An 18,467-nucleotide genomic window follows, 5' to 3' on the forward strand; every position below is an offset into this window, starting at 1 on the left:
GTTTGCTTCTAACAGCTGATTCGGTGACGATAGAGCTGATCCGCACATCTCTTGCTCCAAGTTAACCTGTCCAATATGTTTTGCTTCAGTAAAGAAGTAAATAAGACAGTAAATGCTTGTCATGCCTGAGCTGAAGCTGAAACATGAAAGTTAAGTTGCACAACATAAATACAATGTTTAGTTATTTATATTATTTATAGAATATTAGAATATTTATATTATATAGAATTTATAGAATATTTATATTATTTATATTGGCATTATTGTTATTTATATTACTACTATTTAGATGTATTGGTTGTAGGTTTAGTTTTAGATTGAACTATGTTTACCTTTTTAAAGTAATTTGAAATAGATTTTTATTTAATATAATATGGCAATTGTATGCATTTAATTAGTTTCAAAGTTATTAATGTATGCAATTTCAGCAAAAACTTAATTTTTCTAAAAAGAAAACAAATTAGATATTAATTTTAAGATACCCGTCTTATTGTCTCTTATTGCTCTTTAATAAAGAAAAAGTAATTATTATCCGATTAATCGATTAATCGATCGATTAAGTGGTAGATTAATCGATTACAAAAAGAATCGATAGTAGTGATGTGTCGTTCATGAACGATTCGTTCATTTTGAACGAATCTTTATTATGACTCGGGACTACCGAGTTGTCTCAGATAGTGATTCGTTCATTTTGTGTTGACCGCGCATGCGCATTACGCAACATATGGCCTCTGAATGAGCTCTGAATCTCCGAATGATTAGTTCTTTTGAGTCTCGGGTTTGAGTCTTTCGTTCTTCCTGTTAGTCCCATAGAGTCTATGCTGTCAATAACGGAAACAGAAAAGATTAGTTCTTTTGATCGAGTCTCGGGTTTGAGTCTTTCGTTCTTCCTGTTAGTCCCATATAGTCTATGCTGTCAGTAACGGAAACATAAAAGATTAGTTCTTTTGATCGAGTCTCGGGTTTGAGTCTTTCGTTCTTCCTGTTAGTCCCATAGAGTCTATGCTGTCAGTAACGGAAACAGAAAAGATTAGTTCTTTTGAGTCTCGAGTTTGAGTCTTTCGTTCTTGCTGTCAGTCACATGCTGTGTGTGTGTGTGTGTATATATATATATATATATATATATATATATATATATATATATATATATATATATATATATATATATATATATATATATATATATACACACACACACACACACACAGTTGATTCAAAATTAGTCTAATTGAATTTGTGATGTTAGACTTGAATAGTCAATATATTTCCCATATTTGTATATGTCTGATATGAACTGAGAATAATATAAAAAATAAAATAAATAACTACGTGCTTTTTACTAAAAAGGTTGTGAACTTGTGGTCTATACGGTGACAAGTCACGTGACAAAAGAACGAACGACTCAAACCCGAGACTCGATCAAAAGAACTAATCTTTTCTGTTTCCGTTATTGAAAGCATAGACTCTATGGGACTAACAGGAAGAACGAAAGACTCAAACCCGAAAGACTCGTAAGAACTAATCATTTTTGTTTCCGGACCTGTGTCACGCACGGTCCGGGCGGCCCAGCCCCCAGATCTGATCAGAGTCAGACACAGACGAGTCGACAGCTAACGTCTCGAGGAGCTCGAAGACACGAGAGGCGGAGAACAAACATGATAAATATGAAGTTGCAAGAGAAAGAATGTTTTGGATCAGGAGGTGAGGTGAACAAACAGAGACTGCAATAGCCTGACCCAACAACTAATCAATTAATTAAACATTTCAGTTTCTTATAATTTGGCTTTGGTTGCTGTACCCTATAGTTTATTTGTATGTAGTTTTAAAATGTAATCAACATTTTCACAAGTACTAGATGTGTTGGGCTATTTAACATGTCATTTTGGTGAAATGAACGAAATGACTCGAAATGACTCGAAAAAAGATTCGTTCATTTTGCTGAACGAGACTCAAAGATCCGAGTCAGTAAAATGATCCGAACTTCCCACTACTAATCGATAGCTGCAGCCCTAGACTACAGTTACATTTTTATTGGTTATATGATTATGATTATGTAGTATTCACACAATGGCATTAAAACATTAATAATGTATTGATTTAATATATACTTATTTATTTAGGATAGTAAATAAATACATTTATTTAAATAATTTCATAAAAATATATATAATTTATTTCATTATTAGCTTTTCAATAAACTCGCAAACCCTGCAATTCCTTCACGAACCCCAGTTTGGGAAACCCAGATGGAATCTAATGTTTAATGCACTTCATGTTGTTGTTCTTGTTCTTTCTCTTTGTATTTTTTATATCAATATGGTGCAGTATTACCCTATTTAATTAAATGTGATAAGTTAGGTCAAAGTAATCAAAAAGTAGACAGAATATATTACCTGAAATGTGTAATGTACTGAAATACGTTACTAACAAAAAAAAATGTCAATTTTTTTTAATAATTTGGAATCAATAAATGACTACAATTTGAAAGTGATCTACCCAGACAGATCAGCTGTTTCAGGCAGGAGTTGTACATTTATTATTCATCCGAGACTGCATTCAAGACACCATCATCCACATGGCTGGAGAAGGAACATTTTGTGGAAATGGTCTGCATCAGGACCGAAATTACATAACCCATCCTTGCCATAGCATATGGTTGAAGACCTTTCCACACCATCACGTTTACAACCATATGAGTGCCTTTCCGCAGACAAAAATAGAAAAATAGACAGACCTTTTAGCTCCACAATATCTTATATCCAAGGAATTATCAATAATGCAGGCCTGAGTTGCGTAACTAGCGGGCAAGTCTTGGGAAGCACCATACAAGTTCAACAACAAATGCTCCACTGATCAGTTCTGATCTGCTCGCAGCCTCCAGGCAGGCTTTAAGAAGCTGAGTCATTATAGATAAAACACTGAGACAGATCCTAATTTGATTCCATGTGAACCACAGTATGTATCCCATCATGCATCTCAGCACAGCATGAGCTCCTTGCTGTTCAAAATGCAACAGAACCTCAGAATAAAATGTTATCAGTTTCATAATTTAAACAAAAAGAAATCTCTTTAGTAAGTCTCTTTAGTAGAACATATATATTTTCTTCTATCTATGTCATTTATTAATTTCTTTTACAGTTTACATAACCTCAGTTGCAAAGTGCTTCCTGGGCCTAATGGTCTCTGGAAGCCATACAGGAACAAAACAAAAAATACTCTAAAACCCTGGCATAGTGCTAGAATCTCTTGAGAATGCTAACAATCTTTAAGAGAAAAACATGTCTCTGTGATTGAAATTCTCAGGCTGTAAATCTTGCGAAGGTGCCTTTTCAGGTAGTGAAGGGGAATAATCAAACAGCTCACACTGCCTGAGGAATGTGTTATATCTGACTCACAGACATAGCTGACTGTGACATGAGGCTGTTCTCAGCAGAGCTACATGTGACCTGGGTTGAGGCGATGCCGATAACCAGGTTGAAGAGATCATTTTTATCGTCTAAATCACAACAGAACAAGCCTAAAAACACATCTTTCTTTGTCTTATTTAATGATGTGGAAGTTTTGCTAAAGTAAGGTCCCTTATAGGGGTGCGCGGGTGCGGTGCTCATGGTGTGGATCATAATATATATATATATATATATATATATATATATATATATATATATATATATATATATATATATATATATATATATATATATATATATATATATGTATAGTGACCAATTTTTTGCTGATTAGAACAAGGCATTAGTTACAAGTTACATTGCCCCCACCCCCCAAACTAATTTATTTATTTATTTTGATGATCCGATCTGAAACTCAAAAACCTTAAATATATAATAAATAATATATACCTCATTAGTGTCTGCGCAGTCGAATGAGGCATCTATGTAAACTTATCTATGATCACGCCGGTCTTTTGACCTTCTTCGATGGAAGTAATGGCGCTGGGGATTGGGGAATACTAGATAAGATTATTCTGATAGGAGTAAAAAAAAAAAAAAAAAAAGTATTGTTCGGTTTCTCGCAGAAAACGATCGTTTCGTGTCTTAAAGGGTTAGTTCACCCAAAAATGAAATTTATGTCATTAATGACTCACCCTAATGTCGTTCCACACCCATAAGACCTCTGTTCATCATCCGAACACAGTTTAAGATATTTTATATTAAAGGGGGGCTGAAACACTCAGTTTCAGTCACTCATGTCAATCTTGAGTACCTATAGAGTAGTATTGCATCCTTCATATCTCCGAAAAGTCTTTAGTTTTATTATATTTATAAAAGAAATATAGGCTGTTTCGAGTCTTTCCGGAAAAAAACGAGCGCCTGGAGGCGTATTGTGTGGGCGGAGCTAAAGAATGACGAGTGCGCACAAAGCGGTGACGTCCTCAAGCGTGGAGAAGAAAATGCTACGCTAAATAAACCATGGCTATCGATCTGATTCAGCTAATACAGATATGATCCAGAATCAGATCTGGAGGCTGAAATAAATTGAACAGGAGAAGCAACAACAGCAGGACGTCCGTCTCTCTGGTATGTACTGTATTTAATGGCCTGTCAACATTTGTGAATGTTTACTCACAGTTTATGAGGACATGATTTGGTTTATGGACTATTGTATGCGACTATTGTATAAACCTTAGCAGTAGCAAGCAAAACAGTGCAGTGTAACGTTATACATAGAACAATTATGGAGTAACCGTTAGCGCATTTGAATGACGAAGCATGCTTTGTGAGAACGTCCAATAGGTTTATGTTTGGGTGGTTTTACAATTAACAAACTAACACCTATATTGGTCTGCTAAAAAAATGTATTTAAACACACCATAGATCGCATGCTCCATTGATAAATTAACTAACGTATACATGATCGTGTTGTTTACTGATGTTTACTTACACGACGATAGCCAACAAAATAACGTTACACATTTGAAGCAGTTTTACACACCGCCTGTTTCCAAAGCACGACCGTGAACCATTATCGCTGGGACCGCTCAGTCAAAAACACACTTCTTTGGTAACTGTTGATTTCGTGAAGTCCTGACGGCAATAACCGTGGAGATCCACTTTTGCGACACGACTGAAGCGATGTTGTGAAGCTTCCTGTCATTTCTACGTTCAAATAGGTTCAAATGCAGCGCTGCCTTCCCGGAATGCTTTCAAGCGTTGAAGTCGCTTCAATCAAGCGTTGAAGTCGCTTGATGTCACCCATAGGAATAAAGTGGAGCGCAGCGCAACCGAAGTGTTGCACGGACGAGTGGATCTGCACCTTGAGAGAGTGTTTATGGGCGTGCATTTGCTCTCTCGCTCTAGTAACGAGCGCGCGCACCCTTCCGAGAGAAGAGCACGTACGGCCCATACAAGGACCTTCCGCTCTGTTGACGTCCAGCAGACCCATACTCAAAAAAAACCTCTCCGAAACTTGTGAGAAACCGGAAGGAGTATTTTTGACACAGAAATACTCCATCAAACGTCCAACTTAGTTTTTGAAACTTTGTCTATGTTTAGGATGGGAATCCAAGGCTTTAACAGTGTAAAAAGCTCAGTATGCATGAAACAGCATTTCACCCCCCCTTTAAGTCCCAGAGCATATGCAGTCAATGCCCACTTTATTGTCCATGTCCAGAAAGCTAATAAAAACATCATCAAAGTAGTCCATATGTGACATCAGATAGTTGATTAGAATGTCTCGAAGCATCGAAAATACATTTTGGTCCAAAAATATCAAAAACTATGACTTTATTCAGCATCGTCTTCTCTTCCGTGTTCCTCCAAAAAGATTCAAACGGCTATGTATCAGTGAATCGATCAATGATTTGGGTCGCCAATGTCATGTGATTTCAGCAGTTCAGATCGCGTCAAACTGCCAAACTGCTGAAAATATAAAATATCTTAAACTGTGTTCTGAAGATGAATGGAGGTCTTACGAGTGAGGAATGACATTAGGGTGAGTCATTAATGATATTCTCATCATATTTTTGGGTGAACTAACCCTTTAAGACATCAATGTGTTGCCACAAGTAGCAGGGTTTAATATGGATTCGCATGTCCGTGTTTTTTACTCTCATATTGGCTCTCATAGAATTAAATGTACATGCATTATATGAGCCACGGTTGGAGTTAAAAATCTTGGGTTCACACCACCATTCATGGATGACAGCCACTTCTAACACTACTTGAGGGGGACAGGTGCCCAGTTTAATAACCTGTCAAAACGGTCGTGTCAATAAGCTGATATGCTTGTGCGACAACACACAAAACGCGACAACGCGTTTGAGGCAAATATCACACGTTCGTGGCAAACAAGTCAAGCACTTTGCGTCATTAGCGTCGAATTTGTGCCTATTTGAGTCTTTGCATTGACTTTGTATGCAATCTACTCGTGCAAATAATTACATTTGCATTTTGTGTGAATGCACCATAACAGTAGCAGAAACGTAGGTACAGAAATGTAATAATTAAATGTACATTAAGACTATGTTCACTGTATAAATTAAATCTAGATTAATCTTTGGTAAAGCTGTTTTGTTGTTTTATTAACATTAATGACATAGATGGCAACAGGTATTTATAGTGTGCACAGAAAACAGCACGCAAGTACCAAAGTGAGTTCTCTACTGTCTCTTGCGCTTGAATGGTTTAAAATCGCTTGAATGTGTAAATTGGCAAGACAAAACACGTGCAAATGATCAGGCATGTACTCAACCATATGAAGGTTAAACTTTACAATTATTCTGCGAATCACACGCGCCGAGCTGTGGCCCCCGGTCCGTATGGATCACGGATCAAATGCGAACCGTTACACCCCTAGAAGTAACAAAAAAGTTAGACCATACAACTGAGAAAAGCGCCACCTACAATTTTGCTCTTAAAGGCCTGGCCTGTACAGTCCTGATGAAGTCTTATTAATGTAATGTAATGGCCCTTAACGCAGGGTGCTGTGTGGTGCCCGCACATGGCCCATGTTTTCCCCTCAGCTGAGTGAAACCACAAATCCCCTAACGAAGTGTGAACAAGCACACTGCATTTGAACCGTGCTTATGCAACAGCCTGTCAGCTCCATGAAATATCAACTCCAATCAGAAGTAAACCAGTCAAACCCTATTAGGTCTGATTATTTTTGTTTATGAAAGGAATGTCTGGGTATCAGACAAACACTGACCAGCCATTATGTGAACATTGTTTAATATCTCACATTTATATTTAGTTTTTTATTAAAAAAGACTAATTATTTATTACATGCAAGCAAAAAGAGTTTCACACTTATTCTTGAAAATCTGCAGACCATGCCTGAGAATAACTATTTAATAGATGATAGCAAAACCATTAACTAGTAACAACAACAACAACAACAACAACAACAACAACAGAAACCGGCAAATGCAATGCATCAACATTCCTCTTAGGACATTGTGGGAAGTTGTGGATATTGCAGCATTATGAAAAAAATAACCAAAAGTTGGTCACTAAAAGAGTTTGATTTAATAGTCAGAAGTACCACTGTAAACTTGAGCAAGGGACACTCTTGGCCAAGTAATAACTGCTTGCAGCAATATTTCTTAAATAAAAAGTTAACAATCTTATGCTGTTTAACTTTATTATAGTAATAATATCTGTGGCGAGGTAGTCGAGCGAGAGACGTGGGATGAGCGAGCGAGACCGGTAAGTGATTGAAGATGAGCGTCACCTGCAAGGCACATATCTCATGCGGGAGCTCGGAGGCATATATGGACGAGCAACACCATTGAAGGAAGAGAGAGACCATTTAAATCCTGCGTGTTTTGCAGCTCACTTGTTGTGACCAAACGCGTTATTCATTGATGATATAAAACTCTGGACTTTTTTGTTGTTGCGTGAAACCGTTCTAGCACGCCTCAACTATCGTACTGTCGATACAGTCGTACATTAATGACAACTGAGATCCTGCAGTGTGACATGGCTTACAGAGGGGATCATGTTCGTACAGTCTGACAAGAAACAATCTTAAAGGACTATTATAAATCGCAGTGTCTACCCGGCTTAAATCAAACGCCCTTTACAAAATAAAGTATAGAGTTTTTCGGTACTGGGTCGGTATTCCGACGCCATGGACGTGATACAAAATGAAGAAAAACAACACAGAAGTTGTGCATTTGAGGTTAAGAAAGTGTATATAAAGGTTTTTTTTATGAAAACGGCCAAAAGTTTCACAAGATAAGCCCCTATTCCTCGGCTGGGATCATGCACTGATTTGAACCGTCAACCCGTTGGTTGCATCTCAATTGCATTATGTGAAGAAAAATCCTGGCTGGAATGGTTTCCTCAATTTTCTTTATTTCTTTTCAAATAAAGAAAGAAAGACATCAACATCTTGTATTAGATGGGGGTGAGTAAATTCAGAGAGTAAAAATCAGGAAATGTTTATTTTGAAGTGAACCACTTGCTCTTTACTTAACTGGATGTAACTATAATATATAAATATATATACATTTGATAAAAAATAATCAATTAAAAGTACATGTAAACAAAGTATATGGTAATATTTTATATTTTCTGGTAAAATAATTACTCTTAAAGGGTTAAGACATTAAACACCTAATTGGCAAATATGGCAATAATGGCATAGAGGATGTTTACAATTCAATGAGCAGCTGACTGGCCCCGTTTGCTGTTTCACTTTCACAGTCAAACACCGGCCCTTCAGGTCACACACTTTCACCTTCCTCTGTCTATTAAATACATTTAAGTGTTTCCCTCAAAGAAACCTACTGAAGCTTTCGATTAGGCAGGCATGTGCTTATTGTACGTATGATTCCGAATGCCAATCTCACAATAGGCAAGCGATTATTAAATGGCATCGCAGCCAAATCATACAAACAGCTTACAAAGGTAACTTCTCTCCAGTTCGCCTTCTTGCGCACTAACATATAGAGAGCATACAAACACAGATAGCTACTACTTTATGGTAATTTCTCTGGTTATGTAGGCTAATTAGCAAAGAGCCTCGAGACTAACTCTTCGGAATGTTTCACAAATCAAATGTAAGTTACTCACATCTCAATGAGAGCTGTGTCAATCCATATTGCCATCGGAAGAGTTGTGATGTATGCGAATCTCTGTTGCCAAATTCCAGCGCGCTGCCTCTTGCTCTTCCTTGCGCTGCTGCATAGCGTGGCCCCGCCCTAATGCGTGACGCTGGCCTGCTGGGCCCCGCCTTTCCCACGCGCTCTGTCCGCAACTACACGTGCAAGGCAAAAACACCAAGTAATGTTTTAACAAGACAACGCAGAACTCATTGATAAAACATTATAATAGTTCAACATTCTAGCTAGGTTGTAGCTCATGTAACTATGAATCTTTAGAATTCAAAACATAATAGCCTACATTCAATAGGCTACAGCTATGTTTATTTTCATCAATTGTAGGCTATTAGGCTAATGGAACCACATCCCTTTAACGAAAATCTCCAGAATCATTAAATGAGGGATTTATATAAATTAGACAGTAATTTGGTTAATGGTGCATTCGAAGGAAGATATTACTCACAGCTATCTCTAACTATTGGTTAGCCTATAAAGAAATAGCCTAACTACCTTACATAGGAAGCCGGTATCAGATAGCCTAAGCTATAGGCTATAAACATCTAGCTATTTCCTAACACTCAAAATTTGTAAATCATGAGTTCTAAGATCTATATTGCCATCATGTGGATGGTTGTAAAAATACGGTAAGTTTAATTTTTATTTCACTTTCTGTTTGGTGTGATATCAAGACAGAACTACAATCTTGAATCTCTCAAAAGCCGAATTCACAAAAAGGGTTTTAAACATTGGTGCCAAATTAGACATTTTAAAGACCCCCCCCCCCCCCCCCCCCCAAATAACATAAATATCAATGCACAAATTTTTAGGAACTAAGTAGGCTAGCCTACTAGTTTTATAGTATACGAAGAATATAAGAATAGGCTATCATATGAATTTAATAGGCATACGATTCAATTCATACACTAAAAAACAAAACAAAAACAAATCATGTCTCCAAATGAACATTTTCTAGTGACTTATCACACCTACATTTTTTAATTGGCCTAATTGAATTTCAATTTAATTTATAATTCAATTGCATCAATTCACAGAAATTCAATTTGCCCAACTATTTTTTTTAGATGTTATCAGTCACTAGAAAATGTTGTTGGAGACATGATTATTTTCATTTTTTTCATTTTTACAGTGTATGCTCAGTGAATGCATTTGTAGATTGATAAAGCTATACAGAAATATAGTGCAGCTGATGCATTTGTAATTATGAAAATTAGAGAAACAAAAAGTTGATTACGTCAAATAATGCATAGTGCATCTTTGAGCTTAATAACAGACTGTTATTATAGATAAAGACTGTTATCTTGCCTAAGGATCAAATTAATACTATAACCCTATTTTATATATAAATATCCCAAACTAGGTTTTTTTTTTTAAAATATTTTAGGTGGATGGATGATTATATATATAAATGAGAGAAGACTTAAATATAGGGGACGGTCAGTAATAATTAATTGATCTCAAGCTGGTTTTAATCAGTTTTTTTTTTAAAGTTTAGTTTTTAGTTTAAATCAGTTTAACAACAAAAGTTAAAGATAAGTGACTAACAAAAAATGCATATGAATGTGTGCAGCGATAAAGATATTCTCCCTGTCCCCTTTTACTGACTAAAGAGAGTGGTCACTTCAACATTGCATCAGCTTGACACAGAAGGGAACTCCTCCCCTTTTTCACTTTTCTGAAACCTAGGAGTGTTACATGTGTGGTCTGTTTTGGTTGCGTTTTACTCCTTGTACTTCCTGTTTGAGTTGTCAAATGTTCCTTTGTTCTGTTTCCCGCCACTTTTCCGTTGTCATAGTTACCATCATCAGTGCTGTGTCACCTGTCCCCCTTGTGTAGTCTGGTCATCAATGTATATTTAAGTGCCTCTTGTTCACTCTGTCTTTATCTAGTCTCACGTTAAGTTAATGGTGTTGGATGTTCTGTTTTGAGTCGGAATTAAATAAAGCCAGTATTGTTTGGAAGTCTTGGATCTCCTCTTCTCTGCTGCATCCAACTCCCGTAACAAGGAGTTCCTGTTTGTGTCAACATGGCATTTCTCCTTCTCAGGGAACCGGGTTATATACATAACCCTGAGGCTCTTATAAAAGTATATTATATATATATATACCTGTTTGTCTAGTTAACAAATCCAGTTATGCAAGTCACTTAAATTAATCAGTTTACGCAATATTGGCTCTTTAAATTATAAAATTTCTGAAAGCCAGACAGACTTTAGGTTTGTGCTCTGTGTCTTTGTGAATGTGTATGGATAATATACACACGTGTGTTTATTTCATATTCACTCAACGGACATATTTTGCATATTTAAAATGTATCTATTTTTATTGAGTTACTATAATAGTGATAAATCACTATATTTGCAGATACACTGACCTCAGTATGTCAACTACCACCTTTTTTACAGAATTGTATGGTGTTCTAAACTTAATATTTGTCCTTAAAATATTAACTGCTTTGGCAAAGATCAAGGTCACTGCTCAATGATGACAGTGGAAAAATCTGTCATGCAGGTGGAAGTGCACTTACTGTATGTTTTATTTTCACATTATTTAAAACATACACCACAAGTTAATGTTTCAGTATAGTTATTTCATAGGACATCAGTGTCTGGAGATATGTGTAGATCTGTTTCAGAGTTAAATAAACTCTTCACAGTCGTACAGCTATTTTTATTAAAGACGGGAACCAAATACTGACTCCAGTAATGCATGACGACAGATGCTATTTTCTAGTCCATTACCTCACCAGAGTAGATTCAGTTGAAAATCCAGTGTTCTCTGATTGCACAGTGTAACTTGATATCAGAAGTGCTACAGTCAGTGATTACAAATTTCAGTCACACAGGTCTCTTCAGTTAAATAAACAGATTATTTTATTCGCGGTTTAGATTTATTTTGTCAAACTGGATCAGACTTATGTTTTTAAACAAGTCCCTACAGCTAGACTCTAATAATAGTGGCGTCTGGTCTTTTTATATCATTGGTCATTACACACAGTGGCCACGCAGTGGGAGATAGAACCAAACATTTTGCTTGAAGGACAAGAAATAATGTAGACAGATGAGTAACAAACCAGCTGGACAGTGCTGGTAACACAAACCAACTCGTGAGCATTTAAATTTGATTGAGAGACTGACAAGACAAATATTTTTCAGCAGCCATGCGTCTGATTGTTTTACGGTTCCTGGCTGGATTTTTTGGAGCTCTAAGCTCAATGTTCCTCCTGGGATCTATTGGGTCTGATTACTGGCTCATGGTATTTGAATCTTGTGATCATGCGGCTTTTTTCAGAGTCACAGAGGTAAGGATTGGACATATTTACCATGTGTTAAAAAGATTTGTCCATGTGTTTCATTCGACTTATTAGACAGTTAAGTGACTTCGAAGAGAATTCAGCAATACATAGCTTTATCTGATACATCCGACAAGAATAAATTAATCCTTCTGAGGCCATTAGAATCATACATCTGCACTGTATTGTTGATGTTTCAAACTTTTGTCACAGATCGAATATTTGGGGGTTCCCAAAGAACCTTTCAGTGAACAGTTTTTCCACTTTGCAAGCACTTCCAAAGGATGAGGAAATAGGCTTGAATTGATTAGGTAAAAACAACGCCGTTGTTACTGTTTGTATCACAGTGTATACATGTTCTGTGGAAGCCTCTGGAGCTGAAATTCAGATATGACAATTAAAATAATTAGTTTCCATTTTTTCAGTAAGTGGTAGACCAATAACAACAGACTGGGCCATCTGACCTATCAGAGCAGATAAACTCCAGTATATGAGGAGTTTAGAGAGATTGGATCGAGGATGTTTCAGACACTGAGAAAAAAGTGATGCTGCACTGTGAGAAAAATAAATAGTTTATTGACCTTAGATCTCCAAAGCAAAATTTGAAACCTTTAAAATAGCATAATAGGGAGACTTTAAAAGTAAAATATATATATATATATATATATATATATATATATATATATATATATATATATATATATATATATATATATATATATATATATATATATATATATTAAGAACATTTAATAATCTAAATTTCCCCCACCATGAAAGTACCTTTTGTGCAATGAAAAGGTTCCATGGATGTTAATGGCTCTCTATAGATCTCTATTGAGTTATGCATTATGCTGTTTATTGCTGCTCTTGCTTTGTTTACCAGCACAGCCATGTTATTCGCCATCAAAAAATGCTTTCTGAAGCTGCAGCTGCCCAAAGAAGGCTTGCTTTTTATTTTGTTAAGCACAAGATTTCAAACCAAACATGATAGTGACCTCTCAGCAGAATATGAATACTATTAATATCAAATTAACTTTTATATTTTTATATTAGGATTTCTCTCAAACACGACCAGATCAGACTGAAACCCCCTTACTGTTCTACCATGAGGGCCTCTTTTGGAGATGTTCCTATTGCGGTACAAATGGAGAGCAGGACAACATGTTGGCTTTTTGGATCAGTAGGTCAACTCTTTCTTTCAACTTCCAACTTAAAAAAAAAAATCACTATTGCTTGTTTTTAATTGCTTGCATTTGAAAAAAGGGGAAAGGAGAGAAAAATATATTTATTATTTTTAAACACTTCTTAAATTACATTTTAATACTTAGAATATATTCTAAGATTTGTTATACCCCATATTAAACCCCCTTCATTTTGTTGCATTATGATAACGATGATGATACGGAAGGTATAACTTAAAACAAAAGAGAAACAGTGTACTGCATACATAACCAACACAAGACCATGAACTAAGAGAAATGAAGGTTATACAGGATAATGGACTAGCTAAATACAAAACAATTGAACTAATCAATAAATCGTTATGACATCAAAAGAACACAAACTTAGAAACCAAAACTGCGTCTGAAATCGAATACTTCCCTACTATGTGAAAAATTGTGCAAAAAGTAGTGAAAAAAAGTAGATGTAGTATGAGTAGTATGTCAAAATAAATAGTATTCGAAAAAAACAGTGGGCAAAAAGTACCTGTATGATCTCATCCTTCTGCCAAGATTTTTGAAGTGCATATTCAATGAACACTTTACTATCCCGAGATGCCACAGGAGAGGATTTATGAATGGCAGTCAAGCGACGCAACTGATGCTGGAAGTTCATGTTACAGTAACAATGACAGATGTAGTACAGTCGGATTATATTCACTCTAATATTCATACATTATAGAACTTTTTAAAACTGTCACAAAGTAAGTTCAAATTGAAATGTACTGTAAGACCTACCGACCTTACTTGTGAAAGCATCGCACAACATTGTAAGGAAAACACAATAAATAGCAATTTAAAATAAAGTCCATAAAAACGAAACCAAACCACCAAACCTAATGTGAGACAGTATTTTATTAAGTAGTAGCCTTATGCTAAAAGGGTATTTTTTTCACAGGTAGACTCAACTTGCCATTGGATTGCATTGGTCTGAACATTTTCAGTATGCCAATTTTTTTTCTTCTTGAGCTTTGTCAGTATGGGGGTATGCATAGATTTTTAGTGAATCTTAGCATAAGGCTACAAAAAATGTGCAAAATACATTTGAATACTTTCTGCATTGCTAGTTTCTAGACTGAGCATCTGCTCTTCACTTCCTCTTTTGATAACTAGGATTTCTTACAGAGTTTTGTAACACTTATTTTTAAATAAACGCCTGCAATTGAATAAACTTGAACTTTTCCAAAGAAGAAGCACAACACCTGACTGTTTGTTCTTTATTGTAAACATACTGCTTCTTTTTTTCACCAGCCAATCAGCCATCTCAGAAGGTTTGCATGCCAGCCTACATTTCTCATGCTCCCATTTCAGGACTTCCCAATAGCATTCTAACCTCAGACTCTGTCACAGGTGAGATATCAAGCAGCATTTTGCTCAATGTTGTCAATATGATATAATTCTCAATTAGTGTGTAGTCAAAGATATATAACTTGATTTTTGTATTGTTAGTGCAAAGGGCCTTTTGGTGCGTAATATTTGTGCTAGGAGTCCTCTCTGTAATTATCGGGGGGTTTATCACAATCTGTGCAACCCATGGGACCAGCCATCGCCTTTATGAGGCTGGAGGGGCTCTCTTTATAACTGGAGGTGAGAAAAAATGTTAAATACTCACTTTGTAGTGATTCTAGTGATTTATTTTTAATGCATTTATTATTTGTCTCTACTTTCACATGCAGGTGTCTTAATCATGTCTGTAGTGCTGTTGTTTGCTGTGTGGGTGCAGATCTCTGACTCTTTAGAGCGGTACGGCCTCCAGCGGAGACACATAGTGTGCCCCCGTCTGCAACTCAGTGTGCACTACGGTCCGTCTTTTATGCTGGCTCCTACTGCTGCCTTGCTCTGCTTGCTCACTGGCATACTTCTCCTGCTCATTCCATCAGTCAGCAGAGCATCAGCCAGAGACACAGAGAATCAGCTGCTCTCACTGCGAGAGGAATGTGTGTAGTGTTGTTGTGTATACATGAAAATGTCTTTTCCCCCAATGTACCCATAAAATGAAAATTTTGCCATCATTTACTCCCCTAATATTGTTCTGAATGTTTATGTTTTCTGCCTTCTATATAGTGCCAAAAAATATGTTTAACAGGATAATCATGTTGCTACATACAAAGAAAGCAAATACTGACTAGCATTAAAAATGACAAAAAAGCACCATAAAGTATGGAGGAAGAAAGTACTTTTAATAGGGGAGATTTATATTTTATTATTATTATACAGACAGCCATATTTTTACCATTATACATGATAAATTAGCATGATCATTATTTAAAAAAAAAGCAGATGGGAGTGGAAAGTTCTGTTCATAACTTATGACACGCAAATTAAAGAACACAGACGCAGCATTATAATTTCCAAAATGGCCATCACAATCTACCAAGAGCAGCGCAAATTAGTGTCTGGTTTAAGATATGCTTTTTTACTGACCAGTGAATTGACTAGTGCAAACCGTCTCATGTTACGTATGTAACCATGGTTCCCTGAGAGGGAACGCTGCGGGAACACCCCTCCGTGATTGCGTCATGAAGCCCTCGTGAAATCAGTCCAATGGCGTGCACGAACGTCACGGGCGGATGACGTCATTGACCAGGAAACTATATATAGCACCCCTGAACCAATCAGTGTCAGCTTCTGATAGGTCGAACAAGTCGGTCACAGACGTGCTGGGAGTATGGCAAAGCGACACAGTGTCTCGTTCCCTCTCAGGGAACCATGGTTACATACGTAACCTGAGACGTTCCCTTAATGAGGGAACTCGCACTGCGTCGGAACGCTGCAGGAACTTAAAACCCACGCCGCCATAACTCTCAAATGCCTGTATATGTGAAATCACTGCGCACATTATGATACAAGCACCCGAGAACCCGGAGTAGAAGCCACGTCCAGATTATAAAACCTCACAAATGAGTGCGGAGAAGACCACCCTGCCGCATCACATACTTCCTGGAGGGAGACCCCTGACAGAAGAGCCTTAGAGGCCGCCATACTCCTAGTAGAATGGGCTCGGACTTTTAAAGGTGAAGGATGTCCGGCCGACTCATATGCTGATGATATAGCCTCGACTATCCATTTACTCAGAGTCTGCTTAGAAGCAGGTTTCCCTTTACTCGGGGAGCCGAAACAGACAAATAGTTGATTAGACTTGCGCCACAGGGCAGCTCTGTGGACATAAGCATCCAGCGATCTCACTGGACAGAGCAAATTTAGTTTCTCCTGGTCTAAATTTTGAAATGGAGGTGGGGAAAAGGCCTGAAGGGACGTAACCTTCCCTCGGGAACAGGAACGCGTTCACCATACCCGGTGCAAAGTCTAAGCAAGAGGGAGCAACTGACAATGCTTGTAGATCTCCTACTCTCTTTAATGAGGAAATAGCCAGAAGAAAAATGTTTTTTTGTGTAAGAAATTTCTGCGGCACTTCTTCGATCGGTTCAAAGGGAGCCAACGCTAGGCCTTCTAGGACTATTGCCAAATCCCAGGTCGGTACCCTTGAACGTGCCACAGACCTCAACCTCAAAGTACCACGGAGGAAGTGTTACCCATGGGTGTCTCCCCTCCGAAGCACCATCCAAATGAACATGGTAAGCTGATATAACCGCCACATACACTTTTAGAGTGGATGGGGATAACCCTGAGGAGAACTTTTCCTGGAGAAATTCAAGAACTGAATTGACTTGACAGTTAAGCGGATTCAACAAATGGTTTGTACACCACGCAACAAAAACTCTCCACTTTAGGGCATAAAGCCTCCTCGTAGAAGGAGCTCTAGAATGTAGCATGGTCTCAACTACCTCAGTAGAGAGACCCGAGCCTATGAACTGAACCCCCTCAGGGGCCAGGCCCACAGCTTCCACAACTCCGGACGCAGGTGCAGGATTGACCCCGGGCATGAGACAGGAGGTCCTCCCTGACCGGAATTTCCCAAGAAGGACCTTCCAGGAGAGACACAATATCGGACATCCATACTCGGCCCGGCCAGAACGGGGTTATCAACAATAGCCTGACCCCGTCCCGGTAAACTCTCTCTAGAACTCCTGGAATCAATGCCAGAGGGGGAAAGGCGTACAGACGCAGCCTCGGCCACGTCTGCACCATGGCATCCAGCCCCAGGGGAGCTGGATGCATGAGGGAATAAAACAATGGACAGTGCGACATCTCTCGAGATGCGAACAGATCCACCTGAGCTTGCCCGAAGCGATCCCAGAGGAGACCCACCACCTCGGGGTGGAGTCTCCATTCCCCTGGCAGAGCCCCCTGCCTCGACAGGAAGTCTGCCGCCTTGTTTAGATGCCCCGGAATGTATATTGCACAAATTGACAATAACTTCCCCTGAGCCCATATCAGGACCCGGTGTACCAATTTCCACAACTGGCGTGAGCGCAAACCCCCCTGGCGATTTATATAGGACACCACCGTCGTGTTGTCCGTATGGACCAACACATGGCGGTTCCTGAGGTCTGGAAAAAAGCTCCTGAGTGCCAGGAACACAGCCATCAGCTCCAACTGGTTTATATGCCAGGAGAGCTGGTGACCGCTCCACAGACCCCGGACCGAGCGACCATTCATGGTCGCCCCCCACCCGGTGAGGGAAGCATCCGTCGTTAGCGTTACGCGAAGACAAGGAGCCCCCAAAACCGGACCTTGGGACAGGAACCAATGGTCCTTCCACACCACCAAGGCACGAAGGCATCGCCGCGTGACCTTGATTGTGCAAAAGGGATTCCCCCTTGGGAAAAACCCTTGGTTTTGAGCCACCACTGTAAGGGTCTCATGTACAGCAGGCCAAAAGGTATCACGTTGGATGCTGCTTCAAATAAACCCAGCAGTTTCTGGAACTGCTTTACAATGAGCGCCTGGCCTAGTTTCACTTTGTTTAC

The 18,467-nt window shown here is 38.2% G+C and overlaps 2 protein-coding genes across 10 annotated transcripts in view; one reads left to right on the forward strand and one right to left on the reverse strand.

The window, feature by feature from the left end:
* Window positions 1–9,191, reverse strand: part of inpp4ab (inositol polyphosphate-4-phosphatase type I Ab) — an 80,711-nt gene extending 71,520 nt beyond the window's left edge. For all 9 annotated transcript variants that reach the window (XM_067459310.1, XM_067459309.1, XM_067459306.1 and 6 more), the window contains exon 1: window positions 9,036–9,191. The gene's annotated coding sequence lies outside the window, so the exon portion shown is untranslated. The remainder of the gene's footprint in view (window positions 1–9,035) is intronic.
* Window positions 9,192–12,175: 2,984 nt separating this feature from the next.
* tmem182b (transmembrane protein 182b) lies at window positions 12,176–16,282 on the forward strand. The gene is made up of 5 exons (XM_067458330.1): window positions 12,176–12,382; window positions 13,430–13,556; window positions 14,848–14,946; window positions 15,046–15,183; window positions 15,273–16,282. Exons 1-5 carry the CDS (start codon window positions 12,242–12,244, stop codon window positions 15,539–15,541), a joined length of 774 nt encoding a protein of 257 aa, XP_067314431.1. The 5' UTR covers window positions 12,176–12,241; the 3' UTR covers window positions 15,542–16,282.
* The last annotated feature ends 2,185 nt before the right edge of the window (window positions 16,283–18,467 follow it).

The sequence above is a fragment of the Pseudorasbora parva genome, chromosome 12 (genome assembly GCF_024679245.1).
Source record: "Pseudorasbora parva isolate DD20220531a chromosome 12, ASM2467924v1, whole genome shotgun sequence".
NCBI lineage: Eukaryota > Metazoa > Chordata > Actinopteri > Cypriniformes > Gobionidae > Pseudorasbora > Pseudorasbora parva.